Genomic DNA, 17,677 nt, shown 5'->3' with positions numbered 1-17,677 from the left:
CGGTCATACATTTCAGTATTGTTAACTGATACCAGACATGCACACCACTGTGAACAGTATCATAAACCGTAGGTCGTGAAACAACGTGTATTTGAAGCATGTACATGTATCTGAATTAACTTAAGGTCGCCATATGTATCCCCATCATGGTGATTGTGGATAAAGCTGATCTGTCTGGAGGTGCACCTCGAGTCCAGCTTCGGAAACAAATCACACTGTTTCACTGTGTGTCAATAATAGTTGGAATCATCATTGGATCTGGGATTTTTGTGTCTCCCGTTGGCATCCTGCAAAATGTGCAATCGGTTGGAATGTCTTTGTTGTTATGGACAGTTTGTGGGATTTTTTCAACTTTATGTGCTGTATGTTTTGCGGAACTAGGTGCCTGTATACCAGAATCTGGTGGGGAGTATATGTACATTAAAAGAGCTTTTGGTGATTTTCTATCTTTTATATGTTTGTGGATTAATCTGATGATTATACAACCTGTGGGAACGGCCGCTTCCACCCTCATATTTGCGACCTATATACTCCGTCCAGTGTATCCAGACTGTGAACCACCTAAAATAGCTATACGTCTAATTGGTGTTTGTGTCTATGGTAAGTGGTTTTCATGATTTTCAGCACTAACAGACGGACTCTTTCAATAGTTATACGGAGAGAGAGAAGAGAGGGAGAGAGAGATGGGGTTTAACGTCCACTCGACACAAACTAGGTCATTTCGGGCCTAACATATGGTTTAATTAAAATTCAATAATTCGCTTGCGCGTAGGGGTCTTTAGCAGTGGGAGGAAACCGGAGGACCTGGAGAAAACCCACGAGGTTAGACAGGCGACCCTACTCCTTGTCACGTAGATGTAAGTTATGTGAATAATATAAATATATATAAAAGAAACATAGCATTAGATCATTTAAAATTGTTATAAGAGTCATTTCAGAATCTGTCCACATTTTTCTAACAGCAAATAAAGCTAATTCCAACCCTACCTTGAAAGTAATTAATAAAGGTAGGTGTTCGGTTGATTGTAGTGTTGGAATGGTTTCTCCGTACGCATTGAAAGGTATCAAAAAGGGATATTTCTTTCATATTTAAGAATGTTTTTTTTCAAAGCGAACTTGACTTTCAGTATGTTTAAATCATCAATACAATCTTCTAGATAGGGGTTTCGAATTGTCTTAAAACCCTACCCATCTAGTCTATCACATTCATTAATCAATCAGTGATGGTGTTTCTAGTGGTTTACCCACAGTGCCGTGCAAGGCACGCCAAGAAGTCGCCGTAACTGACTGTTTCGTCCTTGTTGTCCTTGTCAGGCCCTGTGTCCTTCATCACTTACAAGAGGGACACCTTGACACCCCAGATAACGAAACACATTTGCCTTAAGGTTTATTGTAATTTTTTAAATTGATATCTAATTACTTGCACTATCGGTCTTTTATTTCAGCATGTCTTACAGCTATCAACGTTTTTAATGTAAAATGGGCGACCAAAGTTCAAGCCATTATAACTGCCAGCAAATTGGCAGCATTATTTATGGTTATAATAATAGGAATTCTCTGGATAGTTAAAGGTAAAGATCCATTTTTAATTCATCCGTGTTTCAGAGGTATAAATTCTCTCTCCGATATAACAGAATGATTCTTCAATTCCTTAATATACCGGAACATAAATATACATATATCGTGACTGCCATTAATTGACCAATTTTGTTATATTTAAGGATCATCAGATTAAAGGATCAAAGTACATGTAAATGTTGTAATTAAAACTGACATGTCGATAGATGAACAATGCATAAAGGATTAAACAATATAATAAATCAACAAAAGCAATAAATGGGATTTAACATCTACCCGCCCTACTGTAGACGAAAGTAGTATGAATTATATTAATAACTGAAATGAAATGGAGTTTAACGTCCTACTGTTCTGCTCCTAACCTGGGCTAATGAAGACGGGCATACGCCATACAGTGTGCTATGAGGGGAATTTTTCCCGGGCAGCGGCGCTACGGCCTACTCTTATATCGAATTCCAACTGCCAAGGGATCTTTTACGTGCACGCCAATGTGTACACGGGACCTCGGTTTTTCGTCCCATCCGAACGACTAGACAGCTGTCCTTGTCAGGCCCTCCGTCCTGTATCACTGACAAGGGGAAACCACGCCGGAAAATCTGGATGAACTTTCTCGGCCAATGCAGGGATCGAATACCCCACCTCCAGGCTAGCGAGCCAGCGTCTTACCCACTTAGCCACGTGATCCCCCAATTATATTAATACATAGGACTTAAATTCACAATTGTGTAAAAGCGAATTAGACACTGTTATAACAGCGAGTGAAATACGAGAATGTATGCAAAGACTTAAGCTTAATAAAGCATCATCTTGCGATACTATCCAATACACTGTAAAGACCTCCTGATGCCCTACTTAGTAGTGGAGATTTTTAATAATGTTCTCATTTCGAGAGGCTTTCCATCAACGTGGGCTATAGGAAACTTAGTGCCAGTCTATAATAAAGAAAGTGGACGCTAATGATCCAAATAACTATAGGAAAACTGTTTACTTCTATCTTGAATAATAGACTACTAAAATTGATAAAAAAAAAAAATATAACATAATACCACAGAGTTAGTTTGGATTCCGAAAAACATGTAAGTACGGTAGATGCAATATTGTTGAATTTTAATGGTAAATTTAAAAAAACGCCCCCCCCCCCCAAAAAAAAAAAACCAAACCAAAAACGTATCTGACCTGGCCAGAAAAGCACTATTTTCCCTTTTAAAAGAATACAATGAAAACTATTTTAACTCCGTAACAAAAATTGTAAGTTTTCGACACCTACGTGAGTAGTATTTTATGCTAAGGGTCGGACGTTTGGGGCTTTCATACAGCTGAGGATGTCGAAAAGGTGAATCTGAATTTTTACAAAAGACTTCTTTAAACACGAAATAGCACTAGTACCATTATGATATACTATGAATTGGGTAGATATCCACTTTCTATAGTAAGAAAAATTCGAATATTCAAATATTGGTTAAAGTTAATTGGTGGGGTGGGGGGGGGGGGGGGTGATGGCCGAATGGTTAGCACGTGCCCGCTGTATCATAAGGTCTGTCATTGAGTCAACTGGCGGGGTTTCGATTCCCCGGTTGTACGTGACAAGGAGTAGCGTCGCCTGTCCAACCTCGTGGGTTTTCCCCGGGTTCTCCGGTTTCCTCCCACTGCTAAAAATCCCTACGCGCAAGCAAATTGAAATAAACTTGAACCATGTGTTAGTCCCGAAATGACCTAGTTTTGGTCGAGTGGACGTTAAACCCAAAAGAATTATTAGGATTAGGATATATTAGGAAAATAATGGCTTTGAAAATTCTAAACGCCCATTGTCTGTAATAAAACTTCGTCTATTTGATATTTTTAAACAAGAATGCCATGAAAAAATTAATGAATCGTCAAAATGTCATATATACAAATATATTGTAGATAAGTTTACACTCCAGTTTTATCTAACTAAATCGATAAATAAAAAATATATACGTAAAATAACAAGAATAAGACTTTCTAGTCAGAATTTAAATATGGAGAAAGGCAGGTATGAGATAGAGAGAGAAATGGGGTTTAACGTCCACTCGACACAAACTAGGTCATTTCGGGACTAACATATGGTTTAATTTTATTTACATAATTCGCTTGCGCGTAGGGGTCTTTAGAAGTGGGAGGAAACCGGAGGACCCGGAGAATACCCACGAGGTTGGACAGGCGATCCTACTCCTTGCCACGTACAACCGGGAATTCGAAACCACGCCAGTCGTCTCAATGACAGACTTTATGATACAGCGCGCGCACGCTAACCATTTAGCCATCCACCCCCCCCCCCGAGGCAGGTAGGAAAGATAGATTATGTATTTTGTGTAATAATTCAAATATGAAGAAAGGCAGGTGTGTTAAAATCGTTAGGAAAGACAGATCATTTTATTCCTATTAGTCCCAGATACGATGACCTGTGAAATAAATTATAAAGCAATATAAAACCCAAGTGTCAATAAACTAATACAACTTCTTGCCGCTAAGAACATCACAGAGTTAAAGAATCTGGGTTGATTTTTGTTTCAAGTCAAGAGAAGATCTAAACTGATTTAATCGCCTGTTTAACGCCGTTTTGTAACTGTTATAAACATTCTCTCCTTATATCCTGTTTAACGCTATTTTGTACATGTTGTAGCCTAACAAATTATAACAGGTCAACTACTTTTAATTACAAGCCAATTGATGTGTTAATGTTGTAAATTAAAAAAAAAAAATATGACAGGTCAACGACTTACAAGCCAATTGATGCGTTAATATTGTAAATTTAAAAAAAAATATGACAGGTCAACGATTTACTAGCCAATTGATGCGTTAAAGTTGTTAATTTAAGAAACATTAATTATCTTAGTGATTGAAATATTTTCATACCAGTATACTATGCATTAAACTAATATCTGAACTTTCGGGCATTGATGACACACTGGCGTTATTTTTGAAACTGGACATGGAACGTTTTAACCCAGTGAAACTTCTACCGATACATTAATATGAATTAAAGACATTAATATGAAATAAAGTTAGTCCCTGGGTTTGTAACTACTAAAAAACATCGATTTCCATTTTCAATAATAATCTATTCCGAGTTTATAATACAGCCCTCGTTGTCAACCTATTCATAATTTTGTCAATTTTGTATGAAATTGTTTGAATTTTGGATATGATGCGCATAGTGTTTTTTTTTTTTTTATTGTTGGCAATTTCACTTATTTCACGAGGTTGGACAAGCAACCCTAGTCATTTTCACGTACAACCGGGGAATGGAATCCACGCCAGTTGACAGATCTTATGGTTCAACTTGCATGCGCTAACCATTTGCTCTCCCCCCTACCCCAATTGGGAATTAGGAGTGAATGCAAAATCATAATATTTATAACGAAGGCGTCCATTTTCTGGAACAAACAAATTTCTTAAATAATATGCAATAGTCTTTTACTTTAAAGGAAATACAAGCAACTTTCAGAATCCATTTGCCAACAGTGACTACAGTGCTGGATCTGTGGCTATCGCTTTTTACTCTGGATTTTGGGCTTTTGGGGGCTGGTAAGACGTATTACATATTGCGTAAACTGTTCAAGCAGAAATATCCATTTGATGTAAACATCACTAAACTTCTTAATTTCGTTTCGTTTATTTTTTTTATACTTTCGATAGTTTATCTCGATACAAATCAAAAATTGTGCTACAGAAATTCATTCCGTTTTATTTAAAATTGAGATCCACAATTTTTAATGAATAAATCTGACCAAGTGCATTCTTCGTTTTAGGAATTACCTTAATTTCCTAGCTGATGAAGTAATTGAACCAAATCGGTAAGTCGAAGATACGGAACTTTGATCCTGGAATTGTTTGTGCGGGGTTTCGGGAAAATCAAATTATTTACTGTGCCTCTGAGATAAACAAAAACCCAATCTGATTAAAATAAAACACAGATCCTATTTATTTCGTTTCGTTTTTTATAGTTCGAAATTTCGTTTTACTTGTCTTTACTACACTAGGATCTGGAGGAATCGTTATATAACCCAAGTTCTGGATGATGTGCGGGATTAGCCCATGAAACGGTCTGTTACGGCGAGATTTTGGCGTGATGTGCACGGAACTGTGGGTAACCCACTAGAAAAATCAACGATGATTGTTTAATGGAATGTGTGACGTCATAGGGTCAAAAGTCGCTCGTATTACCTCTGACGGTACCTTCCAATACAACCGGTCAGATGTTCATGTAGTAGAAGCCATCGAAAGTATGAAAAAAAAACGAAACAAAATATAGATCTGTATTATAATCAGATGGACAAAAAACTGACTAGAAAATAACCATTTGTCCTTTTCACTGAACTAATGTTATTAAATATATTGTTCGGTTTAAACATGGATGATGAAAAGGGTCAGTTGATTAAAGGAAAAATCGAAGGCCATAAGTCTACAAATCGAAAGAATTGACCCGACAAGTCGACAAAGTGAAAGCGACGATTGTCGGGTTAGTTTGTCGCGTTGTTGGTTGATTTTGTCGACTTGTCGCCTTCACAACCCAACAAGTCGACAAAATACGATTATTTCGACTTGTCATGCCACGACTTGTCGCCTTCAGAATCCGACACGTCGAGAATGTAGAATGGCAACCATATGTACCCCAAGTTAAAAAAAATGACTTTTTTATCTAATCTATTCTTAGAAATTTACCATCAGCAATACTTATATCCATGGCAATAGTAACAGTTGTATATTTGGTAGCCAATGTGGCATATTTTGCTGTACTTACTCCACACGAGATGTTATTATCATCAGCAGTTGCCGTGGTAAATATATCGAAATATCATCTAACTTACTTCCCTTTAGAATGGTTTAAATGTGACGCGTTAGGTTGGTTTAGACGATATATTATTTTGAAACATTTTAGGTTGGTTTAAACACCATTTTATGCCGAGCACGACTCTTTAGCTGCTTAATTACGGTTCTCTTATCTAATGACATTCAGTTATCTTTTTGAATTGTCAGATATCCTCTCACAGTCTCATATAACAACTTTTGGTCTTCGAAGGAATTATCAGTAAGCAGAAATTCGTCAATGTATCTGTTATCACTCGTTACTTCAGTCAAGTACCTAGAAAGAGAACTCGTGTTTTCCTTTTGCTTTCGTCACTTCCGTTTCTTAAAATCTTTGTTACGCATCTATCGTAGCAATTATCTCTGTGTTAAAATTATATCAGAACGTATCTACACGTAGCAGATCGTGGACTCAATATGGACGATCCTATCGTAACGCATCGTACGACAGTGGGGACCTAGCATACCATGCAACCAATAGAATGGACGGGGCCTAAGTTTTTCCTACCGCCCGAACGTCTAGATGATTTTCCTTGCCAGGATCATTCTCGACATAAGGTTAGTCTCGACATACCCACCGAGACAGCGTGGTCCCCTCTTATCTTGAAAATGCAACGAAATGAAATGGGATTTAACGTCCTACTGTTCTGCTCCTACTGGGCCAATGAAGACGGGCATACACCATACAGTATGCTATGAGGGAAATTTTGCCCGGGCAGCGGCACTATGGCCTACTCTTATATCGAATTCCAACTAACAAGGGGTCTTTTACGTGCACGTCAAAGTATACACGGGTTCACAGTCCTTGTTAGGCCCTCCATTCTGCACCCCACTGACAAGCGGAAACCACGTCGGAAAAACCCAATGAACTTTCTCGGCCAATGCAGGGGTCGAACACGCGAAACTCCAGGCTAGCGAGTCAGCGTCTTACCCACTTAGCCACCATGACCCCCTCTCTTATCTTGAACATTCATTTTAATTTCAGACATTCGCAGAACAAACAGTACGCCCTGTTGTCTGGATAATGCCGATATTAATAGCTATATCTGTTATGGGTAGCATTAATGGTAGTATGTTGTCCATGTCCAGGTATGTTGTCCATTGTCCATGTCCAGGTATGTTGTCCATGTCCAGCTATGCTGTCCATATCCAGGTATGTTGTCCATATCCAGGTATGTTGTCCATTGTCCATGTCCAGCTATGTTGTCCATATCCAGGTATGTTGTCCAGGTATGTTTTCCATTTCCAGGTATGGTGTGAAAAGTCTGACTCGTTCGGTAGCTCCTTTTGATATGACTAACGGTACCCAGTTTCCAAGTTTCTGATAGATGATCAAATGAGCCAGGTGCCACCTTGGCATCGATCTTCGGGAATAGAAATGATCCATTATTTGATGCCGACAAGCGATTAAAGGAAATACAGGAATGTGTCGTGAAATCAATAAAACGTAATGTGAACCTTGGTGGCCTTACGATCGATTACAACTTTTTAGATGCATTTGATGCTCCAAAATTGTTTATTTTTCATTAATGAGAGAGAGAGAGAGAGAGAGAGAGAGATATGGGTGTTTAACGCCCACTCGACACTAACTAGGTCATTTCAGGACTAACATAAGGTTCAATTTTTATTTCAATAATTCGCTTGCGCGTAGGGGTCTTTAGCAATGGGAGGAAACCGGAGGACCCGAAGTAAACCCACGAGGTTGAACAGGCGATCCTACTTCTTGTCACGTACAACCGGGGAATCGAAACCACGCTAGTTGACTCAATGACAGACCTTATAATACAACACACCCTCGCTGCCCCCCCCCCCTCACGGCAACTCATCGTCGTTTCAAAAATAACAATCGCTCAAAGAATCCAATCTGTTGAGTTCACAGATTCTAGAGGAATGTCAAGGACAATTACCATAGATTTTCATAAAATCAGTATTGTATATATATTACTTCAATATTTGATAATATACCGTTCTTATGTCAAATTGTCATGTTTAATTTAAAGGTGCATTAGGTAAGATTAGATAAAGAAAATGAAATGAAATGAAATGGGGTTTAACGTCCTACTGTTCTGCTCCCAACCTGGGCTAATGAAGACGGGCATACGCCATACAGTGTGCTATGAGGGAAATTTTGCCCGGACAGCGCCACTACGGCCTACTCTTATATCGAATTCCAACTGCCAAGGGATCTTTTACGTGCACGCCAATGTGTACACGGTACCTCGGTTTTTCGTCCCATCCGAACGACTAGACAGCTGTCCTTGTCAGCCCCTCCGTCCTGCATCACTGACAAGGGAGAACCACGCCGGAAAATCTGGATGAACTTTCTCGGCCAATGCAGGGATCGAACACCCGACCTCCAGGCTAGCGAGCCAGCGTCTTACCGATTAGATAAAGAGCCGACAGTTCTCGCTATAAAACAGTTAAAACAATAGATAATGAAAAGTTGAATTTCAGTTAAATTACTTTATTATGAGCCCAGTTCTTGGCGTTAAAAGAACAGTGTAGTCTCGGTTGTCATTACTACTGTTGTTAAGATAATAAACAAAGTCTCGATTATCCATTTTTGAATTAAATCATTTTGACAGTTTTAACTGTCAATATTAATCGAATCTGTTGAAAATCTGAAATATACGATGGCATCGAGAGTTGATTATTGTTTGGATAAATTGATTAATGTCTAATTAATAGTTTATATAACATTTAAGGCACAAAGAAAGGCCTGCAATGGGCAGATTTACCTCCTGAATATAGGTTTGGAATATCGAGCAATTAATTCATGCAGATCAACACATTGTAAGACGTTTTCTTTGTCTTTTAACAGGTTGTTTTTCGTTGGTTCTAGAAATAATCACCTACCTGAAGTTATTTCTATGATATCTGTTAGATTTAGTACTCCAGCGCCATCACTCATCGTCATGGTAACTAGTATACACATATTTATAATCCCATAAATAACATATAATCTATGGATTTAACAAAACATTTTAATTTAAGTATCGGGTTAGTGGCTCACTAACCTGGAGGTTCCGTATTCAATCCCTTCAGTGGTGTAGAACGGAAGACCTAGCAACGGACAACGTATAGTTGTTCGGATGGGACTAAAAACCGAGGTCCGGTGTACACATTGTCGTGCACGTAAAAGAACCTTTGACAGTTGGGAGTCGATAAACGAGTAAGCCATAGCGCCCTTGTCCGGGCAAAATTTCCCTCATAGCACATTGTAAGGCGTATGCCCGTCTTCATTAGCCCAGTAGGAGCAGAACAGTAGGACGTTAAACACCCTTTCTTTGCTTTTCATTTCATATTCATTTGGACTAGACAAAAAATTGGCGTCCACATGTGATCATATTATTTGGTCCGGATTGTTGATTCAAATATGGACGCGTTTGCTTTACAATTAATTTTATATGGGACGTCAATATCCCTTTTTATCATTATCCATTATTTCTAATTTTTAAGAACATATTTTTTTTTCAGTGTATATTAACCATAACAATGCAGAATTTTGAAGAGATCTTTTATTTAATAGAAATGATGGGGTTTGGATTTGCAACTGTTCTGACCACTACTTTGGCTGCGCTTATCCATCTTAGGTGGAAGGAACCCAATCTCAAGAGACCCATTAAGGTACGAGGAAAGCCCCGATTAACTGGAGCGGGACCCTGGGCCTGACTGGAATCGCGGGGCCCCAAACCGTAACGCTACTGGGAGATTATTTCATATCCTTTCGAATGGCACGCATGTGTAACACACAATTAAACGGTCTGTAATACAAGAATAATTACATATTATCTGACCACATACGAAATCTATTCAGTTCCGAATGACATACATGTCTAGAAGCCTAGACCGATCACCGAGTGGAACTTCACAGAGAAGGTTGAGGGATGAGGGATAGCTCCGTCTCCGCCCTTGCGTCGCTAGATAGGTTACCGTGAAACTTTCATCTGGAATTTGAATTTTTTCTCTTTTTGCCATGACCCCCCCCCCCCCCCGCCCTAACCTATTTCCCCTTGGACCTTTACCGGAAATCGGAGCCCCAAAAATGTAAACTCCATATTAAAGGGAAAATTCACAAGTGGAGGTTTAAAGTAGACTGTTTACCTGCCCTGAATGCTGCAGAATAAAAACAAATTGACCCGTTCGAGGTAGTTAAGACATTTAAAAACATTTCATTGTTTAAACATACATTATGCAAGAGCTAAATCTGTCTATTTCAGGTCTTTCTTTAGGCCTGAAATGTTATCTAAATTATTAATTAGACATTGATTAACCTATCCAGGCCATAATCAACTCTAGATGGCAGCGCTAGCCTGCGATCTTTAGTGGATTGTAAGCCGATTTACTGCATAACTTTCCTTCTCTAGTAAACGATTAAATGGATAATCGAGACTATGCTGTTTATCGTACTGACTTTAGTAATGATGACCGAGGCTTATGGGAATTTCAGTCGCTTAGTTCTCGGTTCATAGTGGTTCAATTTGAATGAAATTTTCACCAAATTGCCTTTACATTATCTAGTTTTTAACTATTATAGTGAGAACTGCCAACTCGTTACCGAATCTCCCATAATGTATCTTTAAGTATGTGAGTGACTTTGTCATCGCGTCGATCCCTTATCCAGACAGTTATGACCAACGCCTCATGGTACACGACAAGGATAAAAATCTCCGAGAGTCTTTCACCAAAATATATAAGAGCCTGCTCCTTTAACGTTCGGTGAGCGCCGCGGTAATAGTAATGAGAAATCCAACCTAAGTAATATTTGGAAATATACTGTCACGCAATGATTATTTATAAAAACGCCCATTTGTGGCATCTAAAATGGCCATTTTTAAATACATTTTACACTGCTTTGTGGATTTCAAACTTATTTGGACGGTATATTACTAAAACAGACATATTTATATCTAGTGTTCTGCAACCTTCTGTTCCAGAAATATGCATCCTTTTCCGAAAACCTTGTGAAAACAACATTTAGACCTATTTCAAATTTTTTGCGAAGCACTGTGATTAAGCTTTTCGTGACCTTCATTCTGATTTACAGAACAAAATTCCGACCATAATTATTTCCCAATCCTGTTTGTTCAGGTAATTAAACTAAAGCAGGTGTTAATTGGGTTAATGAAGTTGAAGGTTTTCTCTCTGCCACTATTAACTTCTCCTACCTACTTCTTTTCTGTGGAAAAAAGGCCTAAAGTTGAGACCAGTTCGACATGTATCAGCGTTGGGGTTAGTCCTTTCAATTACAGGTACTCGATAACTGCCCTATAGCCAGTTTTGTCCATTTCTGGTGATTTCAATGGGTAGGTTCACAAGATGGTCTGGTACGAAGTAGTGCGGTCACGATATATCGTTGAATCGATGTATCGCGATTCACTTTCTCACGATTCGCGTATTGAATCAAGAGACACTGAATTGATGTATCGCGATTCTTTTTTATGACGCTTTGTTGTCGATTCAGTAAGTAACCTATAACTCATAAACATACATTATACTGAGCTAAAATTGCCTATTGCAGGTCTTTCTTTAGGCCTCAAATGTTCTCTAAATAATTAATTAGACATTAATTACCTTATCCAGGCCATAACCAACCCTCGACGGCATCGCTAGCCTGCAATATTTAGCGGATTGGAATAAATTTTGTGAAGAATGATTATAGTTCAAATTTCGTTTTACTTGTCTTTACTACATTAGGATCTGGAGGAGTCGTTATATAACCCGCGTTCTGGATGATGTGAGGGGATTAGCCAATGAAACTCTCTGTTACGGCGATATTTTTGCGTGAGGTGCACAGAACTGTCTTCTTGTAGTAGAGGCCATCGAAAGTATAAAAAAACAAAACGAAACATAGATCTGTATGCTACTCAACTGGTAATTAATCAGAACTGTTCAAACCAATTAGCTGTTTCAAGGCACATTTCGGCGTCAATTTTTTTATTATCATTTGAACAAAATTTTGTAGGAATATTGGTATTTTGCTAGCTATGCATACGTTGCTTGGTCCACAGGTCTTCGCCTTACAGGAAAGGTTGGGTGGCCGAATGGTTAGCGCGTGAGTCTGTTATTGAGTCAGCTGGCGTGGTTTCGATTCCCAGGTTGTACGCGACAAGAAGTATATGCGGTCGCCTGTCCAACCTCGTGGATTTTATCCAGGTCCTCCGGTTTCCTCCCACTGCTACAAGACCCCTACGCGCATGCAAATTATTGAAATAATGTTGAAATGACTTAGTTTGTGTCGTGTGGACGTTACCCCCCCCCCCCCCCTTTGTCGTCTCCCTTTCACTTGTACCTACGAGTTAATCTTTTTTAAATTGTTATTTCAGCTTCCAGTTGTATTACCGATATTATTGTTTCTGATCAGTACTTCAATATTAGTCTTAACCGTTTACCAAAAACCACAACAAAGTGGGTTGGCCATTTTAATAATAGCCTGTGGTATACCCCTGTATTTGTTTGGAACATGGCGGAGTAAACCAGCAAGTATACAAATTATATTAGGTACATCTCTTCTCTCACTCACTCCAGCCTAAACATGCCTCCGCGCACTGTTGAAAAGCATACTAGTTGGAACAAAATAGTTCCAAATATATTTACAGTGTCAAATGTCATACGAAGATTCTTGTATGTCTTAGGAAAATCACTTTGGACTTCGATTTGAATGCACTGAATTCGGGCAGCATTTCCCTAAAGTCATTACAAGCCAGCCAGTTACACGCTGGATAATATATATATATTAGGTCCAGCTCATTAGACACTTTATTCGAGGCGGGGCCAAATTAGGCCCGAGTACTCGAGAATAGACTCTAAATATTTTATTTGTCTTTAAATATGTATTTTTTAAAAATAAACTAGAAACATTTCCCGTGAATCACTCGGCAAACCCCAGCAGACTCCAGGGTCCCGTTTCTCGAAATCTTAACTAGAGATAAAATCCAAATTGTAATAGATACTTCAATTTTGATTGGCTAAGCAATAAAATCAATCTAATGTACCCTAGATGTAGAGTACCGGAATCTGCCGGGGTTTGCCGAGTTTCCTGTGAATAAGTTCACGTTGCGAGTCTGATTCATACAGGATCATTTCACGTCATGTTTTCAAGGCTGTGTACGGGGGCTTGTGTAAGTTATACAATACCTCGTTTCGTTTCAAAGTAGCTAAGTATCTAACTCAATATCATCCAAACTCTTCGACATTGAAAACACGATATATTTGTCGGTTTAAATCAACATTGATGTTGTGATCTTACCGGGAAAAGATGGCCTTCTGATATCCAATATTTAAGACAAACTAAACATTTTACAATTGGTACACGAATCGTGTACCATAATGCGTTTCAGCGCTATTTGTAATAAGGGACTCGAAAAACGAGGCTAGGCATATTCCAACGGTGACGCTATATTCTTATCTGGAGAGCATGCCAAATAAATACTATCGGCGTAGACTGGAATAACCAGACTGATTAGAAATTATAGTTAAAACAGAAACGATTGAATGTAAATCAATTTATATACATTCATATTGCATTATTGTATGCGTTGCGACCCATTTGTGTCAATTTCTAGGTCTCAAATATTAGCGACTTAGCTCCTTTAAGCTCTCACTTCGTCAAACATCAGCTAGGACTGTACCTTTGGCGCAGTGGGATGTTTACCGTCCATATTGGGTTCAAATTATGCCGTTGGCTGATTTCGTAATACTTGACAGAAGGGCACGCTTTCTTTACGATTGCAAGTCGTTGTTAAACAAAATAATTTCCACCGCTTGTCATGTCATCAATGGACATAGTTTATGTTATCTTGGCCCTGTCTATAAAAAAAGATTAAATTAGTACATTATTATAACCAAGTTATTTCAAGATGTTTTATTATCGGCAATAATTAGATATCTTAATTATTCATTTCTCAAAGTTTATATAAAAAAACAAAACAAAAAAAAAACAACAAATGTTTCACTCTTTCATTTGAAATAAATCATTTTATTTTTTTGCAGATAACATAACCGTGTTCATCCAAAAGTTGATGTATGTGGCGGCGGAAGATGAGGATAATTCTAAAACATTGAACAACGATGATGTAATCAAATCGCTTATGGGCCGGTCACACAGGCTTCCGCGAGTTGATCACGTGTAATTTTGCTATAAATTTTGCAAATTTTTTCTACACGCGGTGAAAATCAACCAATTTGTCTCAGACATGCTGGACACGCGAATGACAAGTGGACCACACGCGCGCGTGTGCATCGCGTGTCCACCACGAGTCCTCCGTGTGTGAGCGCTTGTGGTCAGAAAATGGGGTCACACGCAGCGCGTGTGTATCACTTGTGCTCCACATGTGCTCCGCGTGTGAATCACGTGCCGATCACTTGTGCTCCGCTTGCCGCCCGCGTGTATAAAAGCCGCCGCGTCCGGTGTTCTTGATCACAACTGATGAAAAATGGCCCACACGCGATCTTTTTATAGCAGAAATAACTAGTGGTACAAACGAGATTGGGTCGTGGACGACACGCGAATCAGTCGTGGTTCAATCGCGATTCAACGCGAAAACACGCGAATGGCCCGCGGATGACTCGTGACACAATCCCTGAGGAAGCCTTTTACACGTGGAGCACACGCTATCACAGGTGGTAGGAACGCTGTAGACACGCGGATCACAAGTGGATGACAAGTGCTACACACGCAGTCACACGAAGAAATTTTGCGTTTGCCCGCGAGTGACCACTTGTCGTCCACTTGTGATCCGCGAGTGTACCACGTGTTATCGCGTTTGGCCCGCGTTTGTACAGCGTTTACACCACGTGTGCGACACGCGGTGGCCGTTGCGCCTAATTTTTGTGCTGCTCAAAAATAAAATCGGACTCCGTGCGCGTGTAAAATTTTTCGCGCGTGTGCGCACTTGTTATTCGCGAGTCCACCACGTTTCATTCACGTGTCATTCACTTGTGACCGCGCTTACTTCGCGTTTGACAGTTCTTCCTCGCGATACACTCGTGATCAACTCGCGGAAGCCTGTGTGACCGGCCCTTTACGGAAAAGTCACCAAAGTAAGGGAGATAACTCTAATAGGACTATTGTAGGCAGACCACCATTAATTTCTCCATTGACTTCGATGTTAATTCTGGCCTCTTTGGCCACCTACAACTTTTTCCAAAATTTTTGTTGGGCTGAATGCTTTTCACTACAGACAGAGGAACAAATGGTCATGTCTTTGCACTAAAATTTGTATGAGGTTGACCACCAAAATTTTGAAATACATACACAAACTCGAAGAAGCATACTAAAAACATGTAACTAGTTGCCGTACATATCACCGTAGCCAACCTCATAACCCCGTTATCCTTCCGCTTCAAAATCATGAATATTTACCAAAACCTAGCAGAAAATGTTAATTCAAACCCTCTTCGTCCATTCTAGACCAAAAAATCAACCATAATGGGCATGCAAAAGGGCAGAAAAGAGACACGGGGAGAATTGCTATAAATAGACGAACTACAATTTGTACCGAGATGGTGAAATTTCTGCCTCCTATATTGCAATTTTTGTCACCGTGGCCCTGAAATTAAATCATCCATTAAATCAGGCTACTAATGCTACGTTATAAATTTTCCTCGTCTTGGATAAGATCTTAAATTTCTTGCATAGGACACACCTTAAATATTCCTCATTCGTTCAGGAGGATTCCATCTTAAATATTCCTCATTGATCATTCAGGAGGATTCACTAAATTTGGTAGCTTGTAACTGAATAAGAAAGTCAACTCTTACATCGAATTCCAACTGCCTAGGGATCTTTTACGTACAAGCCAATGGGCGCTAATGCACTTTCGTACACCTAGTACTTGCCGTGATCCTAGAGACTTGAAATTTGCCGAGGGTGTTCCGGGTTGTTAACCAAAGCGTTTGATTTTACACAACTTTTACTTCTCAAGTTTTCAGATACACACAGCTAGACGTGCGGTCATGATGTTTACTATTGAGACTCGAATACCAAGACACTAATATGACTTTCTGAACACCAAGCAAGCTTCTAACATCACTGACCATAAATAATAATAATAATAATAGTAACAATTTTCGTCATTCTGTTAAGTAGCTGTTCGTTATGAATATAACTTTTAATTTTAATATATGAGACCATATATTTATTTGCTAATGCACTTTCGTACACCTAGTACTTCCCGTCATCGTAGAAATGGTAGAGGTGCTGGGGGTGCTCTCATAGTCACTAATTATGATCTCACGCCAAATTTCAGACGAATCGGGCAATAACTTTTGAATTTACACAACTTTTCTTTAACAGTTTGAATGCGTACTTTGGTGGTCTCTATACTATTTTAATGAATGATGCCCTCTTTAACAATTTTGATACACGAGACCATAATATAGCACCGTGACGGTCTCTTCAACAGTTTTAATATATGAGACCATAGATTTAATTGCTAATGCACTTTCGTACACTTAGTACTTCCAGTGATCGTAGAGACTTAATATTTGCTGAGGGTGTTCAGGGCCACTAATTATCAAGTTTTAGTCGAATCGGTCAATAACTTTTGATTTTACACAATTTTTCTTTAACAGTTTGAAGGCGTATACTTAGCGGTTTTTATACTATTTTTGGCGTACTTAGCGGTTTTTATTCTACTTTTGGCGTATTTAGCGGTTTTTATACTATTTTTAATGCACTAGACTATGTAGTATACCTCAATGGTCTCTTTAACAAGTTAAATTAGATTAGACCATAATATAGCGAATTGATGGTCTCTTTAACCGTTGTAATTCATGAGACCATATTATATATTGCTAATGTCATACCCTCACTTGAAGGTCTAATTTACGAGACCACATTGTGCCTTGACATTTTTAATGCATGAGACAATATGGTACCCTATATAGATGGTCTCTTTATCAATTCTAATTTATGAGACCACATCGTACGTTAGTGGTCTCTTTAACATTTGTAATGCATGAGACAGTGCCGTACAATTAATTCCAAAATTATTAATACATTAATGATAGTATTTTTCCTTATATATCCGACATCGGTCTTAGGAGATATTTATAAAATGGTTATACAAAATAACTACACAAAACGTATAGCTATTGCCAAAATGAAAAACAAGAGATTATAATGTTACTGTATGAAGATAAAGTACATCATTTTTTTACACTGATACAAGAATAACAAAAGATTAAAAAATAGTAACATTTCGTTTTAGATATATTCAACATATAATTTACTGTAATTATTGTAATTCTACAGTTGAAAATATAG

The 17,677-nt window shown here is 38.6% G+C and overlaps 1 protein-coding gene across 1 annotated transcript; it reads left to right on the top strand.

Annotated features, from left to right (window-relative positions):
- Window positions 1-146: 146 nt before the first annotated feature.
- On the top strand, window positions 147-17,677 carry LOC126830371 (large neutral amino acids transporter small subunit 2). Its single transcript, XM_056102912.1, has 11 exons — window positions 147-600; window positions 1,446-1,571; window positions 5,028-5,127; window positions 5,352-5,396; window positions 6,257-6,380; window positions 7,394-7,497; window positions 9,230-9,326; window positions 9,886-10,035; window positions 12,735-12,909; window positions 14,401-14,483; window positions 17,666-17,677. Exons 1-11 carry the CDS (start codon window positions 147-149, stop codon window positions 17,675-17,677), a joined length of 1,470 nt encoding a protein of 489 aa, XP_055958887.1.

This window comes from Patella vulgata, chromosome 8 (assembly GCF_932274485.2).
Source record: "Patella vulgata chromosome 8, xgPatVulg1.2, whole genome shotgun sequence".
Lineage (NCBI taxonomy): Eukaryota > Metazoa > Mollusca > Gastropoda > Patellidae > Patella > Patella vulgata.
Note: the sequence above shows the minus strand (reverse complement) of the source record. Positions and strands in the feature narration are given on the sequence as shown.

Bases quoted from the DNA above. Each gene is read 5' to 3' on its own strand.
- LOC126830371 (XM_056102912.1), top strand. From the start codon at position 147: ATGGTGATTGTGGATAAAGCTGATCTGTCTGGAGGTGCACCTCGAGTC. The intron at 601-1,445 runs GTAAGTGGTTTT...CTTTTATTTCAG, and splicing joins AATTGGTGTTTGTGTCTATG to CATGTCTTACAGCTATCAAC. The intron at 10,036-12,734 runs GTACGAGGAAAG...TTGTTATTTCAG, and splicing joins ATCTCAAGAGACCCATTAAG to CTTCCAGTTGTATTACCGAT.